Source organism: Hyaena hyaena, unplaced genomic scaffold (genome assembly GCF_003009895.1).
Source record: "Hyaena hyaena isolate Hyena2069 unplaced genomic scaffold, ASM300989v1 scaffold_4, whole genome shotgun sequence".
NCBI classification, from domain to species: domain Eukaryota; kingdom Metazoa; phylum Chordata; class Mammalia; order Carnivora; family Hyaenidae; genus Hyaena; species Hyaena hyaena.
Window position 1 is genome coordinate 4,353,475 of NW_024080636.1, and position 16,462 is coordinate 4,369,936.

Sequence of the window (16,462 nt, forward strand, 5' to 3'; positions counted from 1 at the left end):
AGGTCTGACGCTTCACCCACCGACCGAGCACCCCCTCGGCCCCCCCCCCCCCCCCCCCCCCCCCGGGCGCCCCTGGTTTGGTATTTAAATGAGGAATTCTCCCAGACGTGGTGCAGGAATTAGAATGTACTCAAGTGGTTTCTGGAAGGACACAGAGTATAAATAAGTAAAGATGTAACGGATCACTTTCAAAATCTCTTTACAAGGAAGAAAAGAATAAGGGGAATTTAAAGCAAAGGTTTCTATGTGAGAGCGGAGTTATTCTCCCAAGCCTTTGGACTTTTGTTCCGTATTGTAGAAGGTGAGCTTAGAGACTGTAGGGAGAGGGGGAGGGAGGCAGGAGGGGTTCAGGATGGTCAGGGACCCCTCGCGCCTGCACAGGCTCCGTCCGAAAGGGAGCCACGCATCTGAATTAGAACTTCCCTTTGAGACAGTGCAGGGCTGTCTCTCGTCTCTTAGAGAAAGCCAGAGGGCAGTTTTTTAGAAGTCTGAAAGGCTTCAAATCTATTGAAAATAGGAAATCAAATGTCAAATTTTGCGTGTGGCTTCTCGGAGCCCCCACGGCCCCCCGTTGAGGATCTTTAAAATTCGCCTGCCATTGTGCCCCACGACCAAACCTGTTTCAGATGAAACAGAACATTAGAGATTGATCTTCTGGGCGGCCCCACCCGCTCTGTTCGCGGAGTGATTAATTACCGCGACATGGACTCATGTCCGGTCTCTGGAAGCTCGAGGCTGACACAGGAAACCACTCCCGGTGCGGGAGCTGCCGGGTAAATCGGGGAGACGCTGCCGTGCGCCGTGTCTGTTCCAAGCCCGTGGAGGCCGGGGAAGGGGGAGGTGGGGAGGGAGGCCTGGGACAAGAGACGTGGTGCTCTGCCTGGCAGCTATGGTGGGCCTGTGCCAGCCAGCCCGGCCTGTTGGGAGCCAGAGGAGGGCAGCTGGAGGGGAGTGAGGAGTGGGGTGGGCCTCAGTTATCCACAGCTGTGTAACAAGCCACCTGCAAACCAAGTGGCTTACAACGACAGGCACCATTTTTGCCGACAGACTGGATCTGACTGGGCAGGTCCTCAGCTCGTCTGGTGGTTGGTGGTTGGTCCTGGCCGGTGGCAGCCCTCTGTCTTTCCACCTGTCCCTCATCCTTATGGGCTGGGCTTCCTGCCCTCCTTCCCATTTCTTTTATTAGAGGCCACACTGAGCTCACCTCCTCCAGGAAGCTCTCCGTGGTTGCCAAGCAAGAGTGTCTGGCTTCCTTTTGGTTCCCATGGCATCTCCAATATGTGTCATGTTGGGTGCACAGGGACCGTGGTGAAATGGGGGCTTATGACTGCAGGGCCGAGGCACTTATTGGTATGGGAGGTTTATTTCTTTATTTCCTTGGCTTGCACCTAGTAACTGCGCGAGAGAATGTTGGTTGAATAAGACAGAGCCAAAGGGCTTGCGTGGAGGGGCTGTGGGAGGAAGCAAAGACCTCCGTGCCTCTCAGGAAGGTCACGCAGGGGGAGGGCCTGTGGGCTGGTGCCTCTGCGGTCCTTGCCCAGGGACTTGCCTCCTTCACCCTTGCGCTTTAAAGCTTATCGTTCAGGGGCGCCTGGGTGGCTCAGTCGGTTCAGTGTCCGACTTCGGCTCAGGTCATGTCTCACAGTTCGTGGGTTCAAGCCCCATGTCAGGCTCCATGCTGACAGCTAGCTCAGAGCCGGGAGCGTGCTTAGGATTCTGTGTCTCCCTCTCTCTACCCCTCCCCTGCTCACACTCTGTCTCACTCTGTCTCTCAAAAATAAATAAATTTAAAAAACATTTCTTTTTAAAAATAAAAAATAAAGCTTACCGTTCAGCAGCTCCGGGAGCCCCGTTTTCTGCCCAACTGTTCTCTCTATTAACCGCTGCCGTGATTTAACTCCCCACCAGCGGCAAATGGCATTGGAAGGGTGGTACAGACACGGGGCCATTTGCTGGCGACCTGGTGCAGACAGAAGTCCACAGGAGCACCTGTCCTGTGTAATTAGAGGGCAGAGCCTCCATCAGAGCGGGATTTACCTTTTTATGAAAAGCCCCTCAATGGGGCAACGCGGGGCCCCAGCTTCCATCGCGTCCTCCTCTGCATTCTGAGCGACCCTTCTGACGGCTGTCTGTCTGTTCTCATTTGCAGGATGATGATGGGTCGCTTTGGTAAGTAACCGTGGGGGTGGGGAGCCCCGGGTGGCGGCACTTCCGGGCTGTGGCGGGAAGCTCCCGCAGGAGGCAGGGGCCTGCTGTTGTCGGTGCTGGGTCTTCAGGGAAGCGTGTGTCGTTCCCCAGGGGCCTGTGCTTCTCCCAGATGCCGCAGGTCGGCGGGATAAGAAGAGTGTGGTGGGCCGCGTGTGACACGGGGCCGGGGAGGTATCTGGGATGTAGCAGGTGCTCTCTGTGGGGGGGGGGGGGGGGGGGACTCCAGTGACGCTTTTCAGTGGCCGTTCCCGGAGAGCTGTCCCCTACCCCCCGGAAGCATGGCCCTGTCTTCATCTCGGCAAGAGGTGGCAGGTATAAGGACAGTTTGGGGCAGCATTCGGCCCTCGGGGGTAGGAAGCCCCCAGCTCTCAGCCACAGACAGAGGCCGACTGAGTGAAGCTCCTTGCCTTGGGGGAGATTTCAAAACCGAAGCTCTCCACCCCCAAATCCCACGTTCTCCAGTGAGCACAGCTGTTAGAAGAAAAGATAAAGGGGTGCATGGGGGGCTCAGTCGGTTGAGCGCCCGACTTTGGCTCAGGTCACGCATGATCTTTTGGTCTGTGAGTTCGAGCCCCGCGTCGGGCTCTGTGCTGACAGCTCGGAGCCTGGAGCTGCTTCGGATTCTGTGCCTCCCTCTCTCTCTGCCCCTCCCCTTCTCACTCTGTCTCTCTCAAAAATAAGTAAAAACACTGAAAACAAAAAAAAAAGAAAGGGAGAGGAAAGGAAGCCCTCCCATGTCCCAGTGCTGAGGGTACAGGGTGGCGGGGAGGTGCTCAGCCCACAGGGCCAGCGTGGGCGCCTGGGCGGGGGGCCATGGGGGGGCACAGTGTGTGACTTCCTGTGTCACCTCCCTGTCATTCCTGTGCCGAGGAGCTTGGACCCCCGTGGAGCCGCAGAGGCACGTAGGTGATGAGGGCGGGGCCCTCAGAGCACCCTTAAGTGTCTTGGATCTTCTGCTTTTTGTCACGTCCCTGTTTGGCAGGGGCCCAGTTGCAGGTTTGGGGGGCCTGGGGGGAGTCTGCTCAGCTGGGGGCAGAGGGGATGGGAGCTCGGCTGAGAAGCCCCCGTGGTCCTATGGACGGCGCGTCGGGCTCGGGGCTCAGGACGGTGATGCCTTGGGAAAGAGTCAGGTGTCGCGGCGGAAGAGTGGACTTAGCTGCTGTGCTGGGGACACAGGGGCTGTGGAACCGCGAGAAGCCGGTGCCTTTGTTACCGCTTTATGGGCTCGCCTGCTTCGGGAGCGCAAGCGGGCTGTTGGCGGTGACAGGCTGTGAGCTCCGCCCCCAGCTCCCCATCCGCGGGTCCCCTGGGTACCCAGACCCGCAGCTGAGCCTCGGCCAGCTTTTCCCCCATGGGACCCTCAGGGACCCGACAGCCCACTGAGGTCTGAGCTCCTTCCTTGCCCCCGGGTCCTGGTCCCTGGCTCCCCCTCGAGCTGGAGCCATACTTCCTAAGGCCCCCCCAACCCCTCACTTTCCTTCTTACCTCCCACCTTGGCTTAAGCTAAAGCCACGGCCTTTGAAGTGGCCCCCAGACCCTCTCAGAGCAGCCCTTCGCACGCCCCTCGCCTCCTCTCTGGCCTCCTCACTCCCCCTGCATGTCTGCTGCCTGTGACGCCCTCCCTCTGGCTCTTGCAGTGCCCCCTTCTTGGAATGCTCTCCCTCTGAATTCCCCCATGGCTCACTACCCAGGAGGCCCTGCCCCCCCAGCCTGTCTCTTTGCTCCCCTTGCTGGTGCTCACGGGAGCTGGCTGACTTGGGGTGCCGGCATGGGGGCCCTGGGCGCCCTCCTTCTGTGCTTCCACACAAGGCGTCTTGGACTGTAAGCATGTCTTCGTCCGCCTGCAGCCCCCGCAGCCTCCAGCCCTGGGCCGCAGATCTGCCGGGAGCTTCCAGAATACCAGGCAGACCTTGGCTAACGTCTGCCCAGTGGGTTTTGCAGGGGGGAGGGGGGGCTGTTCAGAGCCTGGTTTTCAGCTGGGCTCTCTGAGCTCGGGAGGGAGGGGTCGCCCTGCCCCCCCCTGACCCCCCCTTCCGTGAGTCATCACTGTCCTGGCTGAGGTGGGCTGGGAGGCCCTTCTCCCCAGAGGAGCTGGGAGCTGCCGCCTGGTCTCCATGGCAACTGGCTCGCTGGCTGCCTCTCCTCGGTGGCGGCCCCTCCCCCGCCCCGGGCTCCCGGACAGGGGAGCAGCTCTCTTCCACCCCCATCTCGTCCTCACATACCCGCTTCCTGCCAGCAGAGCTTGCCCCCCCACACCTGTGCCCCTCCTGGTCACCACCGTCTGGGGCTCCTCGCCCTGCGGGACCCAGTCCCTCTAAGCCCCCTTCCCAGGCCACACTGTCTGCGCCCTGCCCTGGCTTTCTTGTGCTTCTCTTTGCGCTTTCTGTTCCCTCCATGTGGAATGCCCTTCCCCCTCCTCTGCTCCCTGCAAACCCTGGCTCAACGTCAAGCCTCCTGTGTGAAGCCTCCCTCGGGCCCCCGGCCCTTTGTCCCTGGACCCCAGGCGCTCGGTGCCTCCAGGGACCAGGCGGACAACACGACAGAGGGAGGCAAGAGCATCAAGTGCTATCGGGCCCCTCAGCCTGTGTGCGGGGGTGGGGGGGCAAACTGGGGGGCCCACACCCCCACTTTCGTGGGCGGCTTGTTGACGCCAGGTGGGAATGCAGGCTGTTCGCCACAGCTCCCCCTGCCTTCACACAAGCCAGCAGTGCCCATTTGTATTTTCAAAATGTTAAACAAACAAGACAATGTTTATTCGGACGAACGTCAGCCTCCATGAGGGTTGAACTTGGGCAGACACGGGCATGTCCTGGCTGACTTGGCCTCTCTCTGTGTCCTCGCTGGCTTGTCGTGGGTTCGTGTTCTCTTTCTACTGCCTCAGTTTCCCCATCTGCCTCCACCCAGCCCGTGCCCCTCCCGGGGCTTCACCTGGGTGACTGTCCCCAGAGTCTGCAGAGGGACCTGAGGTGGGGGTGGGTCACGGGGCAGCTGAGGCACTGAGGTGGCGGGCTCGTCCCTCTTTCCACCATGTTTCATCCCTACACCAACCATGAAGTGAGGCAGGGACTGTTTTCACTGCCTCTGGACGGAGGAGGAAGCGGGCAGGGAAGGAAGCAGCGTGCCTGACGTCCGGGGACCTTGAAGTCGCGCGCCCGGGACTTGAACCGGGATCTGTTTTCACTCCCGAGGCCCGGCTTCTCTCAGGGGGTGCAGCGGAGGCTGGCCCGGGTGCTGGGTGGTGTCGCCCCTGCCCCCCAGTGCAGGGAGGGGCGGCAGGCCCCCACACCCTCCCGCGGCGCCCCTGCACGCCTTCGCTCTGCGAGCCCAGCGGTGGCCCAGCTAAATATACGCGGCTGACGTCAGGCTCTGCTCTGCTCCCAGGGTTTTTCTCAAGCTGCATTTAAAGTTTGTTTTGCTTTGTAAAGATTTAGCTTTTTTCCCTCCTTAGACTGTGGTGCTGAGCGCGATCCGACTGAGGTGATTGTAAAAATAATGTACAGCTGCCTTCAGAGATGAGCCAGGGGAGGGGCCCCTGCATGGCCGCCTTCTGGCTGCTGGCAGCTTTGGGCAAATAACGCTGGATGGCCCTCGCCCCTGGGGACACGCTGCCCGCCGTGTGTGTGTACATGCCACACGCACACGCCCTGGTGCAGACGTGCACACACCACACACACACACACGCCTCCGTGCACACACACCACACACCACACACACGTGCACACACGTGGCCCGGTGCAGATGTGCACACACCACACATGTCCCCGTGCACACACACCACACACATGGACACACACACTCTCGTGCACACATGCACACACACCACACACGGACACACTCTCATGCATGCATACACATCACACACAGATACCACACACATGTAGACGCACATACGTGCACAGCCCCCCTCACGGGTGCTTGTATACACAACACACATGCTCACGTGCACGCACACAGCTCTTCTATGTCTCCCTCCTGGGCCCCCTCCTTCCCTCTCCCGACACCCTAGGCCTTGGACGCTGAGCACCTTCCTTCTGGGGCCAGATGGGGGGGCGAGGACGGGGACGCTCCCCCCAGGAGACTGACTCTTGGGCGGGCTCGGGTGCCAGCCTTCTGGTGTACCTCTCGCCCCCTCCGCGGGTCGGGCCGGGCACTCCTGAAGCTGGCCCTGGGTCCCCTCAGGTTCTGGGCTCCCGGCCACCTCTAGCCAGTGGGGACTTCCTACCCACCCCCCGATCCGGCTGGGCTCCCCAGATGCTGGGGCTCGCCCCCAAGCCTGTGCTGGGAAGACAGGGCCTCCTGCTGGCTGGGGTCCTCTGAGCCTGTGCTGCCCCCGGCACCTTCGGGGAACAGCTGGCTCCTGGAGGACAGAAGTCGGGGCCCCAGGGCCTTCCAGGTGCTCTCCTCCCTTCCCCCTCCACCCCGCCAGGGACTCCCCGCAGGCCTGCACCCACTCAGAGGCTCGGCCTTCCTGCCTGGACCCCAGGCCCCCCCCCCCGCCCCACCCTGCTCCCGCTTACCCGTTGAGACCCACGTGACCTGGCCGCCAGTGGCCTCACGTTGGCTGGATCCTGTGATGATTTGGAGGCCACGGCTGGGCCCTTGAGTAGCAGCGCGGGTTAGGGCTCCCCTGGAAGACAGTGTATGGGTGGGACGTGGTGGAACAGGCCACCTCAGCCCCTGCCGGTGTCCCCGCAGAGGGGGACACCCCCCGAAAGAATTGCTGGAGAGGGATTCTGGAGCAGGTCTGGTTTGTTCATTTGCTCTGAGGCAGTGCAGGGAACAGGCAAGAACGGTGTTTCAGCCAGCAAGGAGTTGAGAGTCCAGCAGATAATATCCAGCAGAGATGTACACATAAGATGCACTTTCAAGTAGGGATCCATTGCTCCGGGAAGCCCGCGAGGGTCAGAGGACAGATAGCAGGCGTGGGGCCCTCTTCTAGATGTGGACAGTTGTGGAAGGCTCTCGGGAGGAGGCTCTGAGAGCGGCCTGAAGGAAGTATGGTAGGTGGACAGCAGGTGCAAAGGCCCTGTGGCCCTCCATATGATGGAGGAGCAGCCTGGGAGCCAGGGAGGGTGCATGTGTTGGGGGAGGGGCGGTGACTGTGCCTGCTGGATCCCATGGGCCACGGGAGAGGGAATGAGCTTTATTCTAAGAGTGACGAGAAGCTGTTGGAGAGTTTTGGGCAGGGCAGGGATGGGGAGGAGCATGCAGTGATCCAGGCTACACTCTAAAGGGCTCGCTGTGCCTGCCAGGAGAAGGGATCGAAGGGCCAGGAGTAGAGGAGGGAGGCCAGGTGAGGAGGAGGCTGCCGGCGTGTGAGGCCAGTGGGGCAGGGGCGAGGCCAGCCAGCCGTGCTGATCGGGAATCCGGCGAGATTTGCTGGTAGGCACAGCGAGTGGGGGAGGGGGCAGGGGGCCAGGCAAGGACGCCGCGAGTCTGAGGATGTGACGGGGGCGGGTATTCAAGTGCCACCCGTGAGTTTCACGCCGCGAGATAGGAACTGACTTAGAGGGAACCTCAGAAGCATCTTTCCTTGACTTTGCTCCTCTGTGCCTGCCCTGTGGCTGGGAACGAAGCGGATTCCGGGCGGGTGGGAGGCGGCGGGCGGGCGGGCGGGACATCCCTGGGGAGGGGGGTCCAGAAGCTGTCCGGTCCCCGGAAGCGGCGGAGACTAGGGCAGCGCCCCACCCTGTGCCTCTTCGCCTGTCCACGCAGAGCGGGACGCCTTCGACACCCTGTTCGATCACGCCCCGGACAAGCTCAGCGTGGTCAAGAAGGTGAGCTCGGGGCTGGGCTGCTCTCCTCTGCCTCCAGGCTGCGCTACCGCATGGGCTCCGTGCTGGGAAGAGGTGGGAGCACGTTTGAAATCGCTGAAATGTTTGCCACATGGATTGAAGTGTAATTATAGTCAAAAACGTAACTACAGCGCATAAAATTAGCACCTTTTAACTCCACATCTCCACTCCCTGGGTGTCTTCCTGCCCACCCGCCCCCTTCTGCCGAGTGAATTACCCAGCCGGCGCCGGTGCCCCGTTTCATTCCGACTCAGGGCTCCTTCTCAACGTGAAAGTGTTTTTAAGCGTGTCAACCCGCTGGCTCTTGTGGGGCCTCATTACCATGAAGCTGTGTTCACATCCAGCTCGGTAAACAGGTTGCCGGCTGAGCCGCTCTGTGCATGCCCTTGGCCCTTCTCCCCTCCACGCGGGAGCGCAGAGGACAGCCTGCTCGTGAGGCTCCCGATGGAACAGACCATGTGAACCCAGACTGTGGCGTCAGGGGCTGGGGAGTGATGAGCTTCTGGGGGGGATCTGCCAGGAGGCCTCTTTGTCTGGGACAATTTCCCAGAAATGGCTTCTTAATGCAGGACTTCTCAGGGCCTTTAATATGCTGACCTGCATTGGAATTCTCCAAGAGGAGACTTGGTAGGAAGCATTTTCCAAACGTGTGAGATCTGTTTATTTGTTTTGTTAAATAAATTAAGTTCCTAGGGAGTCCCCTTTTGGAACATGCTGGTGCAGCCCGGGACAATGAGATTATTAGTTCTCGGAAGCACTTTGCAAAAGGCTGGCAGCACCATCCCAATGGTCCTTCTGGGGCCGAGCCTTCTCAGCATCCTTGGGTCGTGAGTGGCATACCTTGGGGCCTCAGCCATGCCCCGCACCCCCACCCCCGCCACATCTGGCCCCCAGGACCCCTGACAGAAGATGCATAGGAAGATTCAACTCTCCCCCATCTATCAACTGTGAGACCTGAGGCAGATACACCCTGCCTCGGTTTCCCCATCTGTCAGGGCCAAGGCAGGACTCCCCTCTCCGGGGCTCTGTGAGAGTAAAATATAATCACGTCCAGCAAAGGGCTAGCATGAAGTATACCAGATAGTCTTAAGTACAAGGTGGCATAAGGTTCGGCTTTTCAGTAGATGGGATATTAATTCGTTCCTTGAAAAGACTTATTTTGGGCGCAGTGATGAACAAGACAAAATCCTTTTATCTGCCTGACAGCTTCCTGCCTCCAGCCCGGCCCTTCCCCACCCCCACACCGAGAGTTGTGTTGTGGCTGCCTGTGCCCCGAATGAAAGCAGGCAGACCCTCCCACCCCTGCAGGGTCCCCCCCCCCCCATTCTCTTCCATCTCGTCCTGTCCCATCGGCGGCAGCCTGAAGGCCCCAGAGTGTTCCCGGCCTGGGTGCCTGCTCTGCCCATCCCCCACTCCCATCTCCCATTTGCCCCGCCCCCGCCCCAGCCCAACACTCCCTCCTCCAGCATCCTCCAGGGGTCCCCCGCCCCTGTGCCTGACATACCTTCACATCTTTCGCACGCTGTGCTCTAGCTCTCCATTTCTGTCGCCTCCACCAGGTATGTGGGGAATTCTGCCACGGGCTTTCCCGGTGGGGCCCCGTCTTACTGTCTTCGTGTCCCCAGCACCAAGCAGAGTGGCTGCCACGTCATTTTGGGTAGCACGAATAAGGAAACGGCATCGTGCCCAGGGTGAGGGTGGGGTGGGCTGGTGTTGAGTCCCCATCGACGTTGGGCTTGCCGGCTGAGCAAAGCGATGGGTGACAAGTTTGAAACTTTTGCTGGAGAGCAGCCGGTGGCCCTGCTTCCCTGAGGTCAGGCTCACTGAAGTTTCCTGAAACGGAAGCGCATGACCCCTCTCGGCCTTTTGTCGTTCAGGGTTACGTCTAGGATGCATTTAGAAAGTAATCATCTTCCCCTGACAGTTCCGTCCTTCAGGCGTTGATGCTGCTTCTCCAGGATCATTAACACCAGGCGTGTTGAGGGAGTGGTTGGTGGATAGAGATGTGTGTTTTCTTCTCCAGCTGGGATAGATTTAGGCTTTAGTCCCTTAAAACCGAGGGTCACTGGAAGAACGTATCACTTTCAACATGAGCCCTTTATTAGCAAACAGACTCTGGAAGCATCTCACAAAGCCAGCAGCCAGCTTCACATATGTCTGGTTGGATGGGAGGGAACCCTCTCGCTCACTCGCTCCTCTCTCTTTCTCTCTCTCTCTCTCTCTCTCTCTCTCCCCCTCTCTGCCTTGACAGTCTCTCATCACGTTTGTGAACAAGCACTTGAACAAGCTGAATTTGGAGGTGACGGAACTGGAGACCCAGGTGAGCGGGGTTTGGGTTGAAGCATCCATCCCTGTTTTCTGATCCCGGGCGGGGCCTCGTGAGCAAGGCCGGTGCCATCTTGTTCGTCGGACCAGACGATGCAGGGAAGCCTTCTTGGGCCTTCTCTCGGGGGCCTCTGTCCTGATTTCCTGGGGCTGCTGGAGCAAAGAGCCCCGGACCAAGTGCTTTCCAGCGCAGACGTTTACGTCCTCACAGTCCTGGAGGCTGGGAGGGCTGCCTCCTCCGGAGGCTGTGAGGGGGGTCTCTGCCCGGCCTCCCCCTGCTGCGGGGGCTGCTGCTGATTCTTGGCCTCTGTCGGGTTACAGATGCCTCCCCCCAGATCTCTGCTTTCATCGTCACGTGGCACCCCCCCTCCGTGTGTGCGTCTGTGTCCAGATTTCCCTTTTAGTAAGGACCTGGGGTGTGTGGGGTTAGGGTCCACAGGTGACCTCATCTTTAACTCAGCTACTTTAGTAGCGACTATTTCCAAATAAGGTCACGTTCACGGGTTCTGCTTGTTAGACTCCCACCACGTCATTCAGGGGCACACGACTGACCCCATGACGCCCTCTGAGTCACCACCCCCACCGAAGGGCATTTGCACGTGCAGGCTTTTCAGTCTAGAACGTTCCATCTCCCCATCCCCACTTCTGTTCTCCGTCACCATCCTTATCAGGCAAGTGCTCACCGAAGACGTGTCCAGCGATCGTGCACAAAATATTGCTTCTGCCGGAAGTATACAAAGTACACCACCCACCCGCTCTGAGCTAATCACATGGTGAAAATGTTTCAAGGACTCAGCAGGCATTAAAGACAAAATATAATTTTCCCGGGATTAGCTGGGTGCTCGAATTTGGAGTCTTTAGAGCTCTTGGTACGGATTCCTCCAGCCCACAGCTGATCCTCTTAAACCCCTGGGTGATTGCCTCCGTTCCTGTCTCTTTCTTTACCTTTTCTCATTTGCTTTTCTAATTAAAAAAGTAATTCAGGTTCATCGTAGAATGTCTGAAAATGCAGATAAGCAAAACAAGAATCATTCCTAATCCCGACATCCAGAGATAGCTGTGCTGAGGCTTTCGTTCCGGACCTTTCCTCCGCACGGCAGGCTCATCCTGGACAGCACGGGCTGTATCGGAAAGGCCAACGGTCCGCTTCTAATGAGTGTGTCTATTTGCACATTGTTTGCAAAGATGTTTATTGTTGTTGCGGTTTCTGAACATCGTGCATTCACCTCTGACCGTTTGCTGTCCGGTATATCAGCATTCCAGAAGAGTCCTAACAGCAGTCTTCCTTTGTCCCTCCCCGTGTGCCCCTTCATCCTCTCCAGGCCTAACTCACCACACTTGGTGGCTGATGCGTATCCTTCTAGATGGCTCGGGTGCATAAATGTGGTTTTTTTAAACAATAGCAGATCCCCTGTGCGGCTCTCTTGGGATGTGGTTTTTGTTACCTCGTTTTTGTCGGCATCTTTTTATCTGAGCCTGTGTGTGTGATTCTGCCTAATCCTTTCCCTGCTGCCCCGTCTGTCTGTCCGCACGCGTCACCTCTGGACGCTGCCTCCTGTCCCGTCCTGAGGCTGCGCGGAGCCGCACGGGGACTCTCTGCACACAGCTGTGTGCCTTCGTCAGCTTCGCCAGGACGCACTCCTGGAAATGGGGTCATTGGAGCAAAGGCAGTGACGCTCTGAGGGCCCAGGGAGGTTCACCCACCTGAACTTCGGGGGCCCCGCCAGCCAGTCCCGCCTGGCACTTCCTTGATGGCCCACACACCGCTCTCAGCCGCCAGACGTCCCAGACCGGGAGTCTGTACTTCAGTTTGGGTTGATCTGTATTTACTCAGAATATCCCCCCCCCTTTTTTTTAATCACCACACATAACGTAGTATCTTTTTTTTAATGTTTATTTTTGAGAGAGACAGAGCATGAGCGGAGGAGGGGCGGAGAGAGAGGGAGACAGAATCTGAAACAGGCTCCAGGCTCTGAGCTGTCAGCACAGAGCCCGACACGGGGCTCGAACTCACAAAGCGTGAGATCATGACCTGAGCCGAAGTCCGATGCTTAACCGACTGAGCCACCCAGGCGCCCCTTAAATTAGTGTTTTAAAAGTATTTTTAAGCACTGGCCCACCAGAAAAGATCATTGGCCATAGAAATGCAGGGAATTTTTTTCTTTTGTTGCAGTGGAATCCAGCTATTTTTTTTAAATGTTTCATTTATTTTTGAGACAGAGAGCAAGCAGGGGAGGAGCAGAGAGAGAGAGAGAGAGAGAGAGAATCTAAAGTGGGCTCTGTGCTGACAGCAGAGAGCCCGATGTGGGGCTTGAACTCACAAACCGTGAGTGAGATCATGACCTGAGCCGAAGTCGGACGCTTAGCCAACTGAGCCCCCCAGGTGCCCCGGGAGCTGTTGTTTGTAATTAAAAAGCCCCCCCCCCCCAGCTTGTTACCCATTGTGAGCTGCTCGTTCCTGGGTGCCCAGCCCCTCGGGCTATCCTGCCAGGTGGTCTTCTAGACCAGCAGACCACGGTGGCCGATAGAGCCTCCTTCAGTGATGGAGGTTAGTACACGTCAGACACAGAGCCCCGGGCCACGTGCAGCCGTTGAGCACCTGAAACGTGGCCGCTGTGACTGAGATACCGAATTTTGTATTTTTAACACAATTAAATTTAAACATTTTTTTTTTTAAACTAAGAGTTACATCATAGCATGAATGTACTTAACAAGACTGACTGTACACTTAAAGGGGTTAATATGCCTGGGGCGCCTGGGTGGCTCGGTCGGTTGAGCGTCCAACTTCGGCTTAGGTCACGATCTCACCGTCTCGTGGGATCGAGCCCTGCGTTGGGCTCTGCGCTGGCAGCACAGAGCCTGCTTGGGATTCTCTGTCTCTCCCCGCCTTCCTGCCCCTCCCCAACGCGTGCTGTCTCTGTCTCTCTCAAAATAAATAAACGAACTTAAAAAAATTAAAATTTAGGAATTCTGGTTTTACAAGATGACACGAGTTCTGGAACGGACCGTGGTGATGGCTGCACGCACGGACTTAATGCCAATGACCTGTACACTGAAAAGTGGTTAAAATAGAGGCTCTCACGTTATGTATACCTTACCGCAATAAAAAAAGACTAAGTCAGCAACATCCAAACAAAGAAATGTCTAATTGCGGTAGGTGCGGTGGCCTTTGTGTTGGACGACACAGCCTCAGACCTCTGCAGGCTGGGGTCCTCGTGGGGGCTGGGCTGCAGGGGACCCCAGCAGGGCTCGACCCCCCAGAGACCCGCCCTCCCTGGGGTCCGCCTGTACCTGAATCTCTTGTCCCCTCAGACCAGCAGTGCTGCCCTCACTGGCCTCTCTTGCTTCCTCTTTAAAAGGAGTAGCAGCTCCCTGGTTTACTGCGGGTGGGGGAGGGTCGTCTGCCGAAGAGAGGGGTCTTTTTGGTCCCCCTGCTGTGGGGGGAGGTGCGGCAGGTGGCGGGGCGAGGGGCCGGGGATCTGGAGTGAGGGCTTTCCCCGCCCGACCCGCCGCCCGGTGTTCAGGGCCCAGCAAGGTGCTTGTCTGATGGACACGCAGAGGCTCGCGGTCCCCAGGGCCTGGGCGAGCGAAAGCCTTGTCTGGCACGTCTAGAAGGGGAGCGAGCGGAACGGGGCAGCCGGCCGGACACCAGAGCGCGGCCACCCAGCAGGTCACCCTCGGATCATCCCGGCGGCTGACACTGATGGGCACTCACGGCTTGCCGACCCCGAGAGACAGGGGGCCGTGTCCCCATGGGCGGCAGTGGGGGCAGGGCCTCGCGGCCGGGCTGCCTGGTTCTGGCGCCGTGGCCCTGACCGCATGGACGCACTGTCACCCCAACACCTGCACGGCCGCTTCCGTCCCCCGCCGGCGCCGGGCGCCCACCTCCCTCACCTGACGGCAGGTTCCGGCCCGAACGAGGGACGCATTTCTTACCTTAAGACGTTTTCCTTCTGTTGAACGGGTGTGGAACGTTCAGGAATCCCGTGTACGGCCCGGAAACCTCACCCAGTGCTTCTCTGCAGTTTGCAGACGGCGTGTACCTCATCCTGCTCATGGGCCTCCTGGAGGACTACTTCGTCCCCCTCCACCACTTCTACCTGACCCCCGACAGCTTCGACCAGAAGGTACGTGTGCCGCGTCCGTCCCCGGAGTGGCCCCGGAAGGGCTCGTCACAGCGCACAGCCCGGGACCTGCCCCCGGTGGCTCTTTTTGGGGTCGGGCAGGATTCTTCCAAAAACCAAAGCGAGGCCCGACAAGGGGGAACCCCGGTTAGACAGCGCGACTCTCAGCGGTGGAGACAAGGCCCTCGGCAGGGGCGCGCGCATCCAGGTGTCCTGAGCTGTGTTCTGGGTGGGGGAGTGTCCCCCCCGAGGGGCGGCGGTGTCTTTAACCATTGTGGTCAGGTGTCCGCAGAGTCACAGATCCTCCCAAGTGGGGCACAAAGTCCCACGGAGTGGCTGGGACACCTCTGTCCCCTCGGTCCCTATTCTTAGGCAATTAACTTGCTTCTTTTTTTTCCCCATTAAAACAATAGGGCATCTTCTTGAATGTGCGTGCGTGTACCCATTCTGGTGGATTGTTTTCTAGAAAAACTCCCCTAATAGGATCGTTTGGGTCGAAGGACTTAACCCTTGCGGCACCTGAATGGCTTGGTCAGTTGAGCGTCTGACTCTTGACTTTGGCTCAGGTCATGATCCCAGGGTCTTGGGATCGAGCCCCGCGTCAGGCTCTGCACTGAGTGTGGAGCCTGCTTGAGATTCCCTCTCTCCTCCCTCCCCCCCTCCCCGCCTCGCCCTCTCTCTTTCTCGAAGAGAAAACAAAACAGAAAGGAGGGCCTACCCTCTGAATTTGGGTGGCTGTGTCCCCTCTGTCACCGCTGTTTGTGGCTTCCCGGAGCCCAGCCCACCCAGACAGCAGCTGCGTTGCCTTGAGAAACTTGGCCTTTGTGCCGTTCAGATTGCTCTGCACTCACAGGCATCCGTCATTTCATCTTCCCGAAGCGCTAGACCCGGGGGCCAGAGAGCAGACGAGGCGCGCAGGTGGCCGACGCCGGGGCCCGTGTTTATCAGGCTGCGCACTCTGGCGCCCTGTGGGCAGTTCGCTAGGGAGGGCAGATGAGAGAGGACCTGGGGCTGCTGAGGTGGACCCAGGGCGGATGAGAGAGGCCCTGGCACGTTTGAGCCGCACCGAACGGAGAGAGCACAAGCGGGAGGGAGCGAGCAGGGTGCCTGTTCGTTGGTGAGGAGGCTCCTGGGTTTCTGGGCCCCACGCGGGCTGGTTGCAGGAACATCGTCTGGCAGAGATACTGTTTTTGTTCAGATTCAGACGATGCTGGCAAGGTCGGTTAATTGAGTCAAGTGTCTGGAGCTGGGCTTCTCTCCGAGATCAGGCTGTGCAAAAGGCCGGGGTGCCATGCCTCCGGCCCGGGCCTTAGTCCCTTCGTTTTTTTGCTTGTTTGTTTATTTAAAATTTTTTAATGTTTTATTTATTTTTAAGAGAGAGAGAGACAGTGTGAGCAGGAGAGGGTCAGAGAGAGAGGGAGTCACAGAATCTGAAACAGGCTCCAGGCTCTGAGCTGTCAGCACAGAGCCCGACATGGGGCTCGAACCCACAAACCGTGAGATCATGACCTGAGCCGAAGTCGGAGAATTAATTAACCAACTGAGCTACACAGGTGCCCCCTTAGTCCCTTTGAAACGGAGGAAAGGTTTTGTTGCTTGCTGCCCCGGCCTGGGAGGCGTCAGAGGCCCGGGCGACCGTCCGCCTTAGCCTCTGCGTCAGAGCCGTGAGGGGAAGGCTGTTTTAGGGGACAGCGTCCAGGCTGCCGGGAGCCCCTTCCCCCTCCAGGAGGGGGAGCCCCTGGACACAGCTCTGTGGGCAGCTGGAGCTCTCCTCGGGGAGGGTGCCAGAGTTCCGGTGCATTCCTATCCATCCCCCACCCCGGATTCGCCCCCTGCCCCCTCTGGGCTTCTGCACACAAACACTGCCCTTTGAACTGAGACATCCGTACGACCGTGGCTTTTTGTTATTATTTTTTTTTATGTTTATTTTTGAGAGAGACAGAGCGTGAGCGGGGAAGGGTCAGAGAGAGAGGGAGACACAGGATCAGAAGCAGGCTTCAGGCTCAGAGC

The 16,462-nt window shown here is 58.6% G+C and overlaps 1 protein-coding gene across 1 annotated transcript in view; it reads left to right on the forward strand.

Moving 5' to 3' along the window:
• PARVB (parvin beta) overlaps positions 1 to 16,462 on the forward strand; it is a 92,136-nt gene that overhangs the window by 68,590 nt on the left and 7,084 nt on the right. Inside the window, exons 8-11 of the mRNA XM_039236641.1 lie at positions 2,150 to 2,169; positions 7,924 to 7,985; positions 10,255 to 10,323; positions 14,354 to 14,455. Coding sequence (XP_039092572.1) covers positions 2,150 to 2,169; positions 7,924 to 7,985; positions 10,255 to 10,323; positions 14,354 to 14,455 — 253 coding nt within the window. The remainder of the gene's footprint in view (positions 1 to 2,149; positions 2,170 to 7,923; positions 7,986 to 10,254; positions 10,324 to 14,353; positions 14,456 to 16,462) is intronic.